Below are 18,882 nucleotides of genomic sequence, written 5' to 3'. Positions count from 1 at the left end.
GTCTAACAGGCTTCACTATGGGCATGTGTAGTGCACTTTCTGATGTAATACAACTTACCATATAAATCTTCTTTCACCTACAGACTGTTGGCTGTGATCTTGTCCTTGGCTCTAGTGCTGTATATGATTCATGTGGTGTATGTAATGGAGATAATTCCACCTGCAAGATATACAAAAACAAGTACACCAAGCAGCATCATCCTAACTGTAAGTTAATTACGGTAGTATTTTTAGCACCTGACATGAAAAGCATGCATGACTAAGCCAAATATAGAGAATATTATTACATTGTAATATAGATCAGTAGAGATGGCCCAAACGGTTCACCGGCTAAACGATTCGCGCAAACTTTGGTGGTTCGCGTTCGTGGGGAACCACAAACTATATGCGAGTTCGACCCTCCTCCTATACTACATCGTTAGGCTCAACTTTGACCCTCTACATCACAGTCAGCAGACACAGGGTAGCCAATCAGGCTACACTCCCTCCTGGAGCCCCCCCCCCCCCTTATAAAAGGCAGGCAGTGTCGGTAATTTCCCTCACTCGCGTGGCTGCAGTAATTAGAGAAGGGAGAGCTGCTGTGCAGAGACCTATAGGGAAAGCTTAGTTAGGCTCTTGTTAGGCTTGTTAGCTTGCTCCTTGCTGATACTTATTGCTAAAAAGCACCCCTCGACAGCTCTTTTGAGAGCTAATGTTGTTCTTGTGACCTATTTTTGTTTTTTTTTGTGTGTGTCCCACCGACACTTGCATGTACAGCCCTGTCAGTCAGTCACAGCTGGCACTTGGCCCCTTTCTAATTCCTACTGTGCCACTGCCAGGCCCAGCACATTCAGTGCCTACCTTTTCACTGCGCGTGTGTGACAGGCAGCTGCACATTTGTAATACCAATCACTGTCTACCTGTTCATGTTTACTGCAGCTGTGTGACAGAAGCACGCAGTGTTATATACCAGTCACTGCACCTGTTCATGGTACTTGTGTGTGTGTGTGACAGCTGCACATTTGTAATACCAATCACTGCATACCTGTTCATGTTTACTGCAGCTGTATGACAGAAGCACGCAGTGTTATATACCAGTCACTGCACCTGTTCACGGTACCTGTGTGTGTGTGACAGCTGCACATTTGTAATACCAATCACTGCATACCTGTTCATGTTTACTTCAGCTACGTGACAGAAGCATGCAGTGTTATATACCAGTCACTGCACCTGTTCACGATACCTGTGCGTGTGTGACAGCTGCACATTGTATTGATACCAGTCACTACATACCTGTTCAGCGCACCTACATGACGGCACGCAGTGTTTTATTATATACCAGTCACTGCATACCTGTTCAGGGTACCTGTGTGTGTGACAGCTGCACATTTGTAATACCAGTCCATGCATACCTGTTCACTGCATCTGTGTGATCGCACGCTGTTTAATATACCAGTCCATGCATACCTGTTAACTGCACCTGTGTGACAGCTGCACATTGTATTGTAATACCAGTCACTGCATACCTTTCACTGCACCTGTGTGACTGCACATTGTATTAGTCAAGTCAGTGCATACCTTTCACTTCAATTCCCCACCCCCCCAATATGGACAAAACAACAGGCAAAGGCAGACCCAAAGGCAGGTCTGTTTGAGTTCGTGCTGACATGAATTTGTGCGGCCCTGGACCAAAGTACAGTGCTCAGAAGAAGGAACGTCCCATCAACTACCAAGATTGTCAGGGCGTGGTTGACTATTTAACACAGAACACCTCATCTTCCGCAGCCACCAGCGCTACTCCAAGCTCCACATCCGCTACATTTGACACTTCGCAGGAGTTATTTGGTGGGGAATTCACTGATTCACAGCCATTATTGTTACAACAAGATGATGGCGCTAAGCAAGTTACACCACCTCATATGTCTGAGTTAGGCGACACTATGGATGTAAGGTGCGTGAGGAGGAGGATGATGACGTACCTGCTGTTGTTGCAGTTTTGGAGGTGTCTGATACAAGCGAAGGTGGGGAGGATGATTATGATGATGATTATGATGATACGGATGTAACGTGGGTTTTCCAATAGAGGAGATGAACAGGGGGACAGTTCAGAGGGGGAGTCAGAGAGGAGTAGGAGGAGACGAGTTGCTGAAAGAAGCAGGGGGAGCTTGTTGTCAGAAACAGCTGGTGGCAGTGTCCGGCGCCATATATCGCCACCTATGGACAGCCAGCCAACATGCCCTTCAACGTCAGCTGCTGACGCCACCATAGTGCCATCACCCCAGGGCTCAGCAGTGTGGAAATTTTTGTGTGTGTCTGCCTCAGATGAGAGCAATGCCATCTGTTCTATCTGCCTCCAAAAATTGAGCCCTGGAAAGGCCAACACCTGCGTAGGGACAACTGCCTTACAAAGGCACATGGAGAAAAGGCACAAACTGCAACGGGAAGACCACCTGAGGAAAAGCAGCACATAAAAGCAAAGCCACCCTCCTTCTCCTCAATTCTTCCTACAGGTGCATCATCTTCAGCCGCTTTCTCCCTTGCACCTTCACAGCCACCCTTCTTCACTCTGCCTCTCACCTTGAGCGGTTCCTGCTCCTCTGCCCACAGCAGCAGCCAGGTGTCCGTGAGGGAAATCTTTGAGCGGAAGAATCCAACGTCTGCCAGTCACCCCCTTGCCCGGCGTCTGACAGCTGGCTTGGTGGAACTGTTAGCTCGCCAGCTGTTACCATACCAGCTGGTGGACTCTGAGGCCTTCCGAAAATTTGTGGCCATTGGGACACAGCAATGGAAGATACCAGGCCGCAATTATTACTCAAAAAAGGCGATATCCAAACTGTACCAGTTGAAAGGCAAGTGGTGTCATCTCTGGCACACAGCGTTTGGTCAAGGGTCCATCTGACCACGGATGCCTGATCTGTAAAGCACGGTCAGGGCAGGTACATTACTTATACGGCACATTTGGGTCCTTCCATGGATGTGTGGTAGTAGCCATTTCTCAGGCTCCCACTCCGGACCGGAATCGAACCCTAATTCCCCGGCCATTACCCGTGGTTACCATGGTACTGAGAAATTAATATGAAAAAACCTTGTTACTCTTACCGTTAACGTTCCATGTGACTGGAAGAAATACCGTTAATGGTAAGAGTAACAAGGTTTTTCTTTCCTGCGTCCCTCAGGATGGCCTTCACATGAGAGACAAGCGAGAAACTTCTTACCACTAGGGTGGGACCACTGCTTGAAGCACTTTTCTTCCAAACGTTTGATCCTGATTTGACAAAACGTCCACTCTGTAGTGCTTAACAAAAGTATTTGGAGACGCCCAAGTTGCAGCCTTACAGATTTGCTCCAATGATGCGCCTGCTCTTTCAGCCCAGGATGTAGATAAAGATCTTGTGGAATGAGCCCTGATGTTATCTGGCAGATTTTTGCCATTACTTTTATATGCCATAGAAATCGCTTCCCTAATCCAACGAGAAATTGTTGATTTTGATGCTTGCAGACCCCTATTAGGACCTGCAAACAGAATAAATAAATGATTTGATCTCCTGAACTGTTTTACTCTATTTAGATATATCAGAATAGCCCTTCTTACGTCAAGGCAATGAAGTTCGGCTTCTCTGACATTCTTTGGATTGTCACAAAAAGAGGGCAAGACCACTTCCTGTGAACGATGAAAAGATGAATTTACTTTAGGTAAATAAGTTGGATCAGGCCTCAGAATTATTCTGTCGTCCAGAACCGTCATTAATGGGTCTTTCACTGACAAGGCTTGAAGGTCTCCCACTCTTCTTGCAAAAGTGATAGCAACTAAGAAAATCACTTTTAGAGTCAATAAATGTATTGATATCTTCTCCAGGGGTTCAAAAGGTTCTTTAATTAACACCTGTAACACCATTGGAATATCCCAAGGTGGCATAACCTTTTCTGGCACCCATCTTCTCAGTCTGATTACCTTCATAAATCTTATAACAAGGGGATCTCTAGCCAGCTGTTTATCAAGGAAGACTGATAAAGCTGCTATCTGAACTTTTAGGGTCCCTGGAGCCAACTTACGCTCCACTCCTCTTTGTAGAAAATCCAATATTTCAGGAACTCCTGCTCCCTTTCCTGTTTCCTTTTCTGAACATCCCTTCTTCCTTAATAAGTCCCTTTCAGGATCCAAGCTGAAAGTTGCAGCCACTGAGGATCTGGATGAACTGCTTTCCCCTGCGTCACCATGTCCTGGGACACCGGTAACCTGAATGGTTCCTCTAATGCCATACTCTTCAACTGTGGAAACCAGCATCTCTTTGGCCACCAAGGCACCACTAGAATCACCAGGGCCTTGTCCTTTATAATTTTACACACCACCTTCTAAATTAACTTGAATGGCGGAAAGGCATACATCAGACCTTCCCCCCAGTGAACTGAGAAGGCATCCAGACGATTCCACTGAGTACCTGTCTTGATAGAGCAGAAGTCCTTGGTCTTTGCATTCTGTACTGTAGCAAACAGGTCTAGTACCGGCTGGCCCCACCTTTCTACAATTAACTTGAAAATACGTGGATTCAGCTCTCCAGTATCAGCTGACGACTCAGAGTGTCTGCCCAAATATTTCGATCTCCTCTTATATGGACTGCCGTTAAAGAAAGTAGATGATCCTCTGACCACTCCATGATCTCCAGAGATAGGTTCAACAATATCTCTGATCTCGTACCTCCTTGCTTGTTGAGATATGATATCACCACCATGTTGTCTGAGAAAACTACCACTTCCTTGTTTACAATCTTTTCTTGAAAACTTATCAGCGCATTCTTTACTGCCAAAAGTTCTCTGTAATTTGATGATTTCCTGGAAATTTCTGTTGACCATTGACCCTGAGCCTGAAGGTGCGCACAATGAGCACCCCAACCCCAAGCACTGGCATCTGTTGTTACTCTCACTGGATTGTTCTGTCTCCACTTCCTTCCGCTGGAAAGATTCTCTGAACTCCTCCACCAATCTAGCGAAATTTTCACCTCCCTGCTTATCAAAACCTTGCGGTCCAGGGATTCCTGTGTTTTGTTCCAGTTCTTTAAGATGAACTTCTGAAGTACTCTTGAGTGAGCCTGAGCCCACTCTACTGCTGGTATTGCTGATGTCATTAATCCTAGGACCGACATTAATTCTCTGATAGCTAAATTTCTTGAAACTTGAACTCTTTCCACTGACCTCATTAATTTTACAATTTTCTCCTGGGTCAGAGAAATAATTTCCAGATCTGTATCGATCATAAATCCCAGAAACGTCATGGTTTTTGATGGATTCAAATCTGATTTTGCTGTATTGATTATCCATCCTAGAGACTGCATAATCTGTAGGCATAGAACACAATCCCTTTCTAATTGATTTTTGTCCTTGTTGACAATCAAAAAATCGTCGAGATACGGGATCACGTTTATCTTCTGTAAATGAAGAAACTGGATCATCTCTGCTACAATTTTTGTGAAAATCATTGGTGCTGATGTCAGACCAAACGGGAGAGCTTTGAACTGATAATGGGCAGTTAGACTTCCTTTCTGGATGGCAAATCTCAGATATTTCTGATGACCTGGATGAATTGGCAAATGCAAATATGCATCCTTGAGATCTATTGAAGCCAAAAACATCCCCTTCATCAGCACATTCCTCACCGAATAAATATACTCCATACGAAACTTCTTTTCTTTCAGAAAAGGATTTAACTTTTTCAGATTTAAAATCATTCTCTGATCCCCTGACGGTTTCTGAACAAGGAACACATGGGAATAAAATCCCCTGTTCACTTGTTCTGGGGCACCCTGCAAACTACTTTCTGAGAAATTATTTTGCGACTGCTCCCCACAAAAAAATCTGCTTTGTCTTGAAATTTTGGAAGAATCGTAATAAACTTTCTTACTGGGGGCCAATTTTGTAACTCCAGACGGTATCCGTCTTTTATGAGTTTCAAAATAAAGTTGTTGTTTGTGATCCGACTCCAATTTGGAAAAAAAACATTGAAGCCTGCCCCCCACTTCTGCCTGACAGTCATTTATCATCTGAAGGTTTAGGATTCCCTGGCTTATTGAAAGCTGGTGATCCTCTACCTCTTCCTCTTGAAAAGGCCCATCTGCCTCTGATTCCAGACTGAGCACCTCTTCCTCTACCTCTAGTGAAAAAACTTGTTTTGGGACGAAAAAAACTTTTATTCATTACCTTCTTTTTCTTATCAGGTAATTTCTTACCTTTTTCAGCTGATCTGCTCAACACAGCATCTAAATCTTTCCCAAAAAGTAAATCCCCCTCAAAAGGCATGGCACACAGCCTTTGCTTAGAGGTGATGTCTCCTTCCCAAGTTTGTAACCAGATAGAACGTTTTGTGGCACTTGCCAGAGCAGCAGCTCTAGCCGAATATCTAAGAGCCTCGGCCGCAGCATCTGCCAAAAAAGCCACAGCTTTTAAAATTAAGGGAATAGACTGCAAAATATGTTCATGAGGAAGCCCCTTAATGAGATCCTCCTCCACAGCTTCTACCCATGACAACAAATTTCGGGCTACACACACAGAAGAAATTTCAGGCTTGAAACAGAACGTAGTAGCTTCCCATGTTCTTTTACTAAGAACATCAGATTTCTTATCCATTGGATCTTTAAGTAACCCTGAATCCTCAAAGGATAAATCCGAATCCTTTGAGTACTGTGAAATTGCCGCATCAATCCTAGGACACTTGACCCAGGTTGCTTCATCAGATTCAGCAAAAGGAAAACGTCTCTTGAATGAATTAGGAATAAAAGCTCTACGTTCTGGTTCCTTCCATTGGTCAGAAATAATCCCCTTTAATGAAGAATGTACTGCGAAGGATCTGTTAGGCTGGGATTTTATCCCTTTATAAATTTTGTCCTGAGTTGACAAAGCCGGTTCTGACACCTGAATTCCTTAATTTTCATAAATAGCTCTTAAAAGCTCAGGGGTATCTTCAGCAGAAAATAAATATCTCGAATTTTTAGAAGTGGAAGGTTCTTCCTCTTGTACCGAACTATCTCTTTGCTCGCCTTCCTCCATAGACTCCTGCTCTGAGGCCTCACCCTCTTCCAGGGAAACCTCCAGCTGGGATACCTGGCTACTCGCCCCCTGGACTGAATGCACAGGATCCACCAAGGCAGAGCGAAAAACTTTAAATGTAGTACATAATTCTTCTTTAATCATAGACACTAAATCCTGCATAACTTTGGTACTGGATGATATAGGTGCTTCACATTTCTCACAAATTGATCTCTTGCACGACTGAGACAATTTTACATCACAAACATCACATCTTCTGGACTTACATAGTTACATAGTTATTTTGGTTGAAAAAAGACATACGTCCATCGAGTTCAACCAGTACAAAGTACAACTCCAGCCCGTCCCCCACATACCCCTGTTGATCCAGAGGAAGGCGAAAAAACCCCCACAAGGCATGGTCCAGTTAGCCCCAAAAGGGAAAAATTCCTTCCTGACTCCAGATGGCAATCAGATAAAATCCCTGGATCAACATCATTAGGCATAACCTAGTAATTGTAGCCATGGATGTCTTTCAACGCAAGGAAAGCATCTAAGCCCCCTTTAAATGCAGGTATAGAGTTTGCCATAATGACTTCCTGTGGCAATGCATTCCACATCTTAATCACTCTTACTGTAAAGAACCCTTTCCTAAATAAATGGCTAAAACGTTTTTCCTCCATGCGCAGCTCATGTCCTCTAGTCCTTTGAGAAGGCCTAGGGACAAAAAGCTCATCCGCCAAGCTATTATATTGCCCTCTGATGTATTTATACATGTTAATTAGATCTCCTCGAAGGCGTCTTTTCTCTAGACTAAATAAACCCAGTTTATCTAACCTTTCTTGGTAAGCGAGACCTTCCATCCCACGTATCAATTTTGTAGCTCGTCTCTGCACCTGCTCTAAAACTGCAATATCTTTTTTGTAATGTGGTGCCCAGAACTGAATTCCATATTCCAGATGTGGCCTTACTAGAGAGTTAAGCAGGGGCAATATTATGCTAGCATCTCGAGTTTTTATTTCCCTTTTAATGCATCCCAAAATTTTGTTCGCTTTAGCTGCAGCGGCTTGGCATTGAGTACGATTATTTAACTTGTTGTCGATGAGTACTCCTAAGTCCTTCTCCAAGTTTGATGTTCCCAACTGTATCCCATTTATTTTGTATGGTGCTAGACCATTGGTACGACCAAAATGCATGACTTTACAATTGTCAACATTGAATTTCATCTGCCATGTATGTGCCCATATAGCCATCCTATCCAGATCCTGTTGCAATATGACACTATCTTCCTGAGAGTTGATGATTCTGCACAATTTTGTATCATCTGCAAAAATAGCAACATTGCTCACTACTGCATCTACTAGGTCATTAATAAATAAATTGAAGAGCACTGGACCCAGTACAGACCCCTGTGGGACCCCACTGCTAACAGTCTCCCATTTTGAGTACGATCCATTGACCACAACTCTTTGTTTTCTGTCCATTAGCCAGTTCCCTATCCATGCACACAAACTCTTCCCCAGTCCTTGCATCCTCAACTTTTGCACCAGACTTCTGTGGGGAACAGTGTCGAAGGCCTTTGCAAAGTCCAAGTATATCACATCTACAGCATTCCCAATATCCATATTAGCATTCACTACCTCATAAAAGCTGAGCATGTTAGTCAAACAGGACCTGTCTTTAGTAAACCCATGTTGATGCTGAGAAATAAGATTATTTTCTACTATGAAGTCATGTATAGTATCTCTTAGTAACCCCTCAAATAGTTTGCATACAACTGATGTTAAGCTTACAGGTCTATAATTTTCTGGATCAGATTTTTTGCCCTTCTTAAATAATGGGAAAACGTGGGCTGTACGCCAATCCACTGGGACTCTGCTAGTTGCAAGAGAGTCACAAAAGATAAGATAAAGGGGCTTAGCTATAACTGAACTTAATTCTCTTAGGACCCGAGGATGCATGCCATCCGGGCCAGGTGCCTTGTCTATTTTTAATTTATTTAGTCTTGCCTTTACTTCTTCCTGCGTTAAAATCTTGTCTGTACTCTTAGTAGCATGACCAGATTTAGAAGAAGTATTCTCCGATTTTCTATGTTTTTTTGTATCCACATTGGTTACATCTTGCTCCTCTGAAACATCCCCCTTAGGTCTGGATCTGGATGAGCTGTTTCCTTTCTCTGTATTTTTGCTCTGAAAAAATACCAGAGAAAAACCAATCTATATACAAAAATCAGATTTAAACATTCATATACTCATATATATATATATATATATATATATATATATATATATATATATACCTGTCCTGTAGCAAGAGCATTGCTCTGGACGCTTTGCACAGCAGCAGAAACCTGTGAATCTGCAGGGGAACTGGGCTGCTCCATCTCCTTGCATCAGCACAAACAGAGTGTCCGGACAACATAACAGACTCTTAGTCTGTTTAATAGTCTCACTAACTCCTCCTCCGCATTACCTGCAGCTGTCCGTGTACGCTGGACGCCAGGACCACGAGGCGGAAGAAGGAAGTGATTGCTCCATCGAGTTTCATTCGGAAATGCGTCATCAAAGACGCCATACGCGTTCCCGCGAGACCTACCCGTAACCGCGTCCTAATGGACGCTATACGCCTGCCCGCGAGAATCCCGCGATACCTTCCTGCAAGCCGGCTTCCTGCACTCAACGCCGCTCCGCTCGCTGGACCGTCGCTCCTCGCAGAACCCTGAGGCAGACGGTAAAACATCTTTGGCGGGGGAACTAGAAAGGGAAACCTGGCTCCCACCAGAACCACCAGGCTATACTACATAAAATAACAAACAAGGAGCAGATTGGCTCATGCTCCCGGGTGGACCGGGAAACACAAAAAACTGAGGTGGGGAGGAAAGGGTGGAGCTTTTGTACTTTTTTTGATTGGCTTGTGTTTCCTTAGGGGGAGGGGCACGGAATCTCTCATGTGAAAGCCATCCTGAGGGACGAAGGAAAGAAAGTTTATCAGTCACACAGTTGAATGAATGGCAGACTTGGCCTCCATAACAGATTCTCGTTAAAGGTACTGAACAGCCAGCAGAAAAAGTAATTTAAAAGAATAGATGTAAGCTTTAACAATGGTAGAGAAAGAACCATCAAAAGTTAATAAGGCAGTCAGACATTACCTGACATCACTGAGGAAGAGCAGTCACGCCATGGTGTGCACCAGTCCAGCACGGCCATCACTACACAAACAGCTGTTTGCGGTGCGTTACACAGTGATTTTGGTCTGTCATTGTGAAGCAGTACACTAATTACACTACTTGATTGATGTAATGCAAATGCAAGATGTTTCAAAGCACTTTAGGCCTCCAATTTAGCAATAAAATGTGATTTCTGCCCTTAAACCCTGCTGTGCGTCAAATCCCGATTTTTCCCGGGGACTTTTGGTATGCATCCCACTCCCTCATGCCCCCCTCCAGGTGTTAGACCCCTTGAAACATCTTTTCCAGCACTTTTGTGGCCAGCATAAATGTTTCTAGTTTTCAAGGTTCGCCTCCCCATTGAAGTCTATTGCGGTTCGCGAAAGTTTGCGTGAACCAAACTTTTACGGAAGTTCGCGTTTGAGGTTCGCAAACCTAAAATTGGACCCATCTCTATACTGTAGATCAGTATTCAATATGCCAAAAAGTTTTGTTGTAAAAGAAATGTATAAAAAAAAGTATGTATTGAGTGAGTTGGAAAAAAAAACTGTGAAATTCTTTCTGCTGACTGTTCACTTGCATATGCACTACTGGCAAGTTAAATTATGTTAAAACTTTTTTCCTTTTTTTTTTTTTTATTTAGAATGCATATGTATAAAATAATTTTATGTACCGGAGTAATATGCACTACAAATTTATTTTTCATACATCACTGTTACTTACAATAAATTATAATCTAACACATGGGGCAGATCTTTCCGAGAAAAACCTGAGAATTGCCCATGAGGAGTCAAAAACTTTTCAGGTCTGTCAGATTTTTACGGCCTAAAGTATGCAACAGTAACATAGGAAAAAAGTAATTTATAGTGAATTTCACTATGGGAGAAGTGCACTGTTTATAATCACGTGAACACATGTATTTTAAATTTTACAATTTTTCACAATAAAGGTCCTTTAATTTGTTGCTGCTCTTGAAAAATCAGAAAAGCATAGGCATAGGGTGTGCGAACTCTTGCCCCTTATTGGGTGACTCATGGATATTTAATGATATCATTCCACATGTCAGCTCTTAAATAGAAACAGGAAGTCCATGGCGTTCCATAACATGTTGTTTAAGAGAGTCTAAAGCGATTTAGAATACCTGTTTTTATTCAGCAGGCAACTTCAGCATTATAATCAAAACTGATTTGCCGCATTCCCGTGGCAGAATGACATCTTAATCCCCCCGAAATCCCCAGGGCAAAATTCTGCTATACTTCCTGGTAGAAGCAGAACTTTGTGCAGTAGCTCTGTCTCTGCTTCAGTCAATCTCCGCCTCTCCACGCCCCTCTCAGTCTTCTTTCACTGACAGGGGCAGGGAAAGGCAAAGATCGATGGAGATTGACTGGATTGGAGGCAGAGCTACGGCGCAAAGCAGGGCCGGGCCGAGGCAGAGGCTGGAGAGGCTCCAGCCTCAGGGCGCAGTGTAGGAGGGGGCGCACAATTCACTCAGCTGTCATTTCCAATTGTGTTTGAAGCAGAAAGAAATAAGAAAAGGGGATACATGACAGTGACTGCAAGCCAGATAACTACATATTAAGGTGTTGGAGAGGTTGTGGGCCCTGGGGCACCTATTAGTCTAATAGCAATCAGTGTGTGAAGGCTGGGGTGGGAGGGATGGAGGGGCGCACTTTGCTGTCTCAGCCTTGGGTGCTGAAGGACCTTGTCCCACCTCTGGCGCAAAGCTCTGCCTTTCCTGGGCAGCATAATCCACGACCAGGAAAGTCATGGAATTTTACCCCGGGATTTCATGGGGATAAAAACCTTGTTCTGCTGTGAGGATGTGGCAAATCAGATTGGATTTTAATGCTGAAGCTGCCTGCTGAATAAAAACAGGTATTTTAAATAGCTTCAGTCTCTCTTTAACACATGACATGCATCACATGATTATCATAAGAAGGGTAATTTGTTAAACAGTTACTATATGTTAGGGTTGACCCTGACTGACCAGATATCCTATCTAATAAAACCCCTATGTCCCTTCGTACACCTGTCCCTGTGTCCCTGGGTCTGTGCTTTTTGATACTGCGCAGGTGCGCAGCAGGATCCCGGATAGCCGTTGGGACAGGAGGACGGGGCCAAGGAGACGGGCGTGGCGCGGGCGGACGGGTGTGCATGTGCATGAGCGGCCGGTGTGCGCGCGCGTGTCCGAACACGGCGGCTGTGTGCGCACTGATATGCGGCGGTGGTGGCCGAGAGTGACAGACCTAGAGCCCATTTTTAAAAGGGCTTGGGTCTACTAGTTATGTAATAAAAAAGCACAGTCCTTGCTTTGAGACAAAGCTGACATTTTAGAATTGTCTTTAATTAAGGAAGTCACTGTGTAACTGGAGGTCACCGTGAAAAAAGGCTGAGACTTCCCACTGGAGTGGAATACAAGCGTGCCTTTCACTTTCAATGGAAGAGCAAAATTGGGAATGGGTCAGAATAATCACTTATTCAGTTTAAAGGCAGGTTCTCATTTTTGCCCCCCGGAGCAATAAATACCGCATACCATACTAGTAGATGTTCGTACTATTTTGTGTTACAGATTACTATTCACTGGTTACAATTCCTGTTGGAGCTCGCAGCATACGTGTTGCAGAAATGAACATCTCTAACTCATACCTCTCTGTCCGGAACACCCAGAGAAAATACTACCTCAATGGATACTGGACTGTAAACTGGCCTGGCCGATACAAGTTGGCAGGAACTGTATTTGACTATAAAAGACCATACAATAAGCCAGAGTCACTGAGTGCCCCTGGACCAACTAATGAAACTATAACAATTGAAGTAAGCAGTACATTTTTTATTTATTCACAAAATGGGAGGTGGCGCCCCCGTGTAGCATGCAATAGGTAATGAAACATTTCACAATCAGCCCGTTAAATTGCTCAGTGACATCAGTCTGGGTCTACTGCGCATGCGCAGTAGGTTCACGCATGAGCAGAAGACCCAGATTGGACATGACTGAGCAAGTTACCGGGGCTGATTGCAGCTGAACAGCAGACAGCGGGAGGATGGTGAGGGATTTGCACGTGTTTATGTAGTGGGAGGAAGCTCCAGCTAATATCGATTTTTGTATCACCTTGATCTCTGCCACACGTTAACATGTAGGTAGTTCTTCAATGGTTAATATGAAATAAATACCTGTATGATCCACTCCTGAGTGTGTAGAACAGAAGCATACAAAAAGAACCATATATTATTTGCATCTAGATTGACTCTGAGATTCTGTTACGAATAGAGCTCACAGGACACAAACAAGTATCAGCATGAGATCAGGCAGGACAGGACAGCAGCTGCCCCCTACCCAACAGGAAAGTTAGTCCAGGGTGGGAAGAAGAGATTCATCATTCGTAAATGTGCATCTACATATTGAGGATGTACAGTTAATTAATAGACCTTCAGTGCAGCTGTGTATCTTTTTAAAGTAGCGATCTGCAGAAAACAACCAAACAGGATGTAAAGGTGGCCACTAACTGTCCAATTTCTAGTGAAAAATCGTTTGAGCGATCAGAAATTCTGATCGGACAAAAAATCGTTCACTACACCATCAACTAACCAATCTTTGCTTCCTATCTATCACGACCACCAAGAAAATCCAAATTTTCGTTCGACGAAAATTCATTCGGGCGACATTTTTTTCACTCATTCATAATCGATTGTGTTCACCAATGGAGATTATTTACAACCAATCTGATCAGAATTTCTGATCGCTCGAATGATTTTTCGCTAGAAATTGGACCGTTAGTGGCCAGCTTTAGACTCAAACCGATTTTAAAAAGCACAGTTGTCCGTTGTAACCCCTGCTGCCCGTCACAGTAAAACTGGCCAGTGCAACTTTACCTGGCAATCAGCATGATCACCACTTGTAACATAACTAAGGTGAATGGCATAAAAGTGACATTAAATACCAGATTTCTCATAATAGTATAAAGGAGGTGATCCTGCTGTAAAACGGTGGTCTTTTCAGATGATCATGACTTCCACATTTATGGAAAATGTGGTGATATGAAAAGTCCATTATCTCTCAGAAAGCACATCACTTTTCTGATAGTCAGCTGACCACAACATCTGTCCTTATGAATCCAAGCCAATTTTACATGTGTTTCACACACCCTTTTCTTTATGTGAGGTTTAGTTAGATGTTGTTGTTTGGCTTGAAAAGTAATACCTCCTGGACAATGTCATGTGTTATGCTCCTAATTCAGCAGCTGGGCGTGAGTGGCACTTATAGAAAGTCTTTCAGATTACAACGTTGTGCAATTGTATGATGCACAAATATACAAAAGTTGTTTAACCACATACAATCTAGGTGGAGTCCCAGATGCTTTGCATACTAAGGTGGCATATAAAGCCAATGCCATCCCCTAATGCTGGTAACTTCAGCATTAGAAGTGTTGAAGAACCCAGTGTAAATCAGCATTGGACAGCGATAATTGGATTTTATGTCCCCTCTTATGCTAAAGGACATGCAAGTTTGTATCAACATTCAATAGAATGTCAAAAGAGAGGCATGAAGAGACCATGTGATTCCACTCTAGTTTTTAACTATCCAGCACCTCCAATGTGACATTTTATGAAGAAGAATGTTAAAATGCATTTGAACAGTGTAACAATGTAAGTCCAGGAACACAGAAAATTATGAGGTTGATTGTCGAAATCCGATACAAATAATCGCTTTTTCAGACTCTCCGTGCCAGAGGATCTAGTCCAGGAACTCTGTAAACTTGTCAAGGTGTATGCTGCACTAGGAATGGATGCAGGGGCCTAGCAATAGCCATAGCAGCTGCTATGGGTCCCTAGTGCAGAGGGGGCCCAGGTGGTACTTTATGTATTCACCAGTAAAGTTCTTGAGTTCCTCCACCCCTTGACTTTGTCTCAATGCCCATGAACTATGTGCAGTGTTGATTGCATGAGAATGTAAATTGCCCAGTTAACTCATATCCATAGGGTAGGGGCAGGTGACATTGCTTAAGTGTGCCTGCGTCTGAGGGCCCCATAAAAGTTTTGATATCAGGGCCCCAGGAACTTTAGCTATGCCACTGAATGGATGTTTTCCAGTTACAACAGGCAGTTCGTTTGTATTTGTAGCCATCTCAATGAATTCTTGTGACTAAACTAAAATTAAATACTTGTTTAATTACCTATAATAATCTGAGTGAAGAGAATGAATGACATGTTTTTCTAGATTCTGTTGCAAGGCAGAAATCCTGGCGTGACATGGGAGTTCTACTTACCCAAATCCGAGGCTGGGAAGAATATAACTCAGAAGCACAATTACACATGGATTATTATTCGGTCAAAATGTTCTGCTTCTTGCGGTGGAGGTACAGTATCACACATTTCTTATTTCTGTAGCCATTTGTTATTGGTTTCTCACAGTAATGTTATCCTGTTCTTGTTACTGGTTCACTAAGCAACAGGAAATAATTTAACCTCTCTAATATAGGCAAGATGACAATAAAGTATGATGCAGGGTCTAGCCCTTCACCGTGTTCCTAAAGTGAATGGTTTTCCTGCTATCCATGTTCCTAATGCCACCACTACAGATTAAAGTAAATTAACATAGTGGACTTTTTTATTTGTCTTCAATTTTTTTATAAATCTTGAACACACAATGGACTTAATTATAATAATAATAATAATCTAAATATTTGTATAGCGCTTTTCTCCTGTCGGACTCAAAGCGCTCAAGAGCTGCAGCCACTGGGACGCGCTCAAGAGGCCACCCTGCAGTGTTAGGGAGTCTTGCCTTGAACTCCTTACTGAATAGATACTTGACCTAGCCAGGATTTGAACCCTGGTCTCCCATGTCAAAGGCAGAGCCCTTAACCAGTACTTAATTAAATTCACTTTTTCTCCTATGTATTCTCCTAGGAGATAATTGTTCATCTTTTACTTAAAATAACTTTCAACACTCTGCAATTGAAAAAGTACCAAACAGTAGGTGAAAAAGTACTGCCAAATTTGTTGTATTTTTTTGCTTGCTTTTGGCTTAAAGGACATTTTATTGATAAGGTATACAAATATAATCTAGGAGAACCAAGTGAATCGTATAAACATCAATATGCAATTAACTTTTCCTCCTGAGTCTTCTCCTGGGTGAAATGTTCACACCTTGTCAATAAAATGCCTTTAACCACTTTACCCCCGCGCGTACGTATTTCTCCGCCCCTTTTTCCATCCTTTAAAAACCAGGGACGGAGAAACACGTACTTTCCGCGTTCCCGACGCTGCCCGCGCTCCCGCTCGTAAACACGCCGCCCGCCGCTAGTAAAACCGCCGCCGCCCGCTCGCCCAGAGATCAATGAACGGGAAAATCCATTCCCGTTCGTTGATCTAAGCCCCGCAATGATCAGCTGCTCTCCTATGGGCAGCGCGATCATTGTGAGAAAAAACTCACGTGTCCAGCCTCCTTATTCTTCCTCCAAGCTTCCGGAAGGAAGCTTGGAGGTCGCATTAAAACAAAAAGTTACTGTGGCCATCTTGTGGCCAAATAGTAAACTACACCCTACACATTTTTCACATACAAATAAATGACTTTTACACATAAAATTAACTCATTACCTCCCACACTCCCCATTTTTTTTTTTTTTGTAATTAAAAAAAAATTAAAAAATTTACAATTAAAAAAAATACATAAATAGTTACCTTAGGGACTGAACTTTTTAAATATTTATGTCAAGAGGGTATAACACTGTTACTTTATAAACTATGGGCTTGTAATTAGGGATGGACGCAAAACTGAAAAAAATGCACCTTTATTTCCAAATAAAATATTGGCGCCAAACATTGTGATAGGGACATAATTTAAATGGTTTTATAACCGGGACAAAAGGGCAAATACGTTTCATGGGTTTTAATTACAGTAGCATGCATTATTTAAAAACTATAATGGCCGAAAACTGAAAAATAATTATTTTTTTCCCCACATTTTTCCTATTTTCCCATTAAAACACATTTAGAAAAAAATAATTCTTGGCATAATGTCCCACCTAAAGAAAGCCTAATTGGTGGCGAAAAAAACAAGATATAGTTCATTTCATTGCGATAAGTAATAAATAAAGTTATAGACGAATGAATGGAAGGAGCGCTGAAAGGTGAAAATTGCTCTGGTGCTCAGGGGGTAAAACCCCTCAGTGGTGAAGTGGTTAAATCATTTACAAACAAGAAAATATTCAAAATAATTTTTATAGTACTCTTCCACCACTTTTATGGTACTTTTTCTAATTGTAAAGTGCTGAAGAGTTATTTTAAACAGAAGATGAAAAATTATCACCTAGGAGAAAACTAAGGATAAAAAGTGAATTGCATATGGACTATGTCTCCAAAACTAAAATAAAAGTTTCATCTACAACTAATACTTTAGAAAATGCCTAAGTTGGAAGTATGTTGTAGTTGAAGTGGAGTAGAAGTATGGCTTAGCTAAAATGCTGTGTCTCCTCTGTCTGGAAAAACCACCATCACTCAGAAGATACAACTCCATGTGAAAATTAAACCCAGTCTGCTATGCATGTCCTATGTATCCCCACAGTGATAATGAAGGCTGCACTACTATTATTTAACAGGAGAGAAATATTGTGGGTGTGTACATGTGACTATAATTGCTTTTCACTAACCTTTTAGCAACCCTTACTAAGATCTGTTGTGACCCAGAACCTTAGTAAGTTAGTACACTATGCCATTAATTAAAACTGACCAGGACTGATTAATACCAGAAAGCTTTATACTGCAGAATTCCAGCATCATCAAAGCACATATAACAATTTAGTTTTTGTTATGTTTCTGTTTTGCTTTTGTTTTTTTACAGGATACATGAAAACCAAAGAAGGTTGCTACAAAGATATGCAAATTCAAGTAAACACTTATTTTTGTAATGCTAAAGATCGCCCTGTCACAGGATTAGTTCCTTGCAATCTCCAAGCTTGCCCTCCAAGGTTGGTACACTAACAGCTATTGTACTGATAACTATATATTAAAACAGCGTAAATATTTGGTCAAGGGAAGGAAAGGTGTGGGCAGAAGTGGAAAAGATGCTGTAAATTGTGTTGCTTGCAAATTTTCACCAAAGGCATTTTCACATCGAAAATACCATTTTCGTGTTCGACATTTTTTGCAAAAATACGCTTACATTTTTGCGTTCTTGTTTTCAAGATTTTAAATGTAAATATGCTAAAATTTTCGCCTAATGTTTACCGACTTTCGCAGTTAATAGCAAAGCCCCCTTACCAGTTACAATCACCAAATTTGCTAGGTATGTTAAGGAGAAAAGTGGGTACAAGAGGAAAACATTTAAAAAAAAAAAAATTATTGTTTTGGAGAAAATCGATTTTAAATAGGAGAAAAGTTTACATTTAAATGCAGTAAATGACAGATAATGTAGCACCCTAATGGTAGTGTAAATTTACATATATCAAAAGAAAGAGCAATGAATTTTATGATGGGTGTCCAGGGGGTCCAAACGCAGTGCGTACGGACCCCCTGGAAACCCCATGGAAGTCGCAGCGCTTTAAACAGGGACCGCTATACAGCCGCAATAAGGCTGTATAAGGATCCCTGGCAACTTTACCTATTTTTATAAACATTTTTTTTGTTTAGAGTGTGGGAAATTTAAAAAGAATTGCGTGGGTGTCCCCCTCTCAAGCCTCTTTAACCTATTGGGCTTGATTCACAAAGCAATGGTAACTGTTAGC

General features: G+C 42.2%; 1 protein-coding gene across 2 annotated transcripts in view; it reads left to right on the top strand.

Moving 5' to 3' along the window:
• The window catches only part of ADAMTS16 (ADAM metallopeptidase with thrombospondin type 1 motif 16), a 161,162-nt gene that overhangs the window by 92,826 nt on the left and 49,454 nt on the right, over positions 1-18,882 (top strand). For both annotated transcript variants that reach the window (XM_068234569.1, XM_068234567.1), the window contains exons 15-18: positions 84-207; positions 12,732-12,976; positions 15,378-15,516; positions 18,000-18,126. In XM_068234569.1, coding sequence (XP_068090670.1) covers positions 84-207; positions 12,732-12,976; positions 15,378-15,516; positions 18,000-18,126 — 635 coding nt within the window. The remainder of the gene's footprint in view (positions 1-83; positions 208-12,731; positions 12,977-15,377; positions 15,517-17,999; positions 18,127-18,882) is intronic.

Source organism: Hyperolius riggenbachi, chromosome 5 (assembly GCF_040937935.1).
Source record: "Hyperolius riggenbachi isolate aHypRig1 chromosome 5, aHypRig1.pri, whole genome shotgun sequence".
NCBI lineage: Eukaryota > Metazoa > Chordata > Amphibia > Anura > Hyperoliidae > Hyperolius > Hyperolius riggenbachi.
This window is presented reverse-complemented; position numbering and strand designations above follow the sequence as displayed.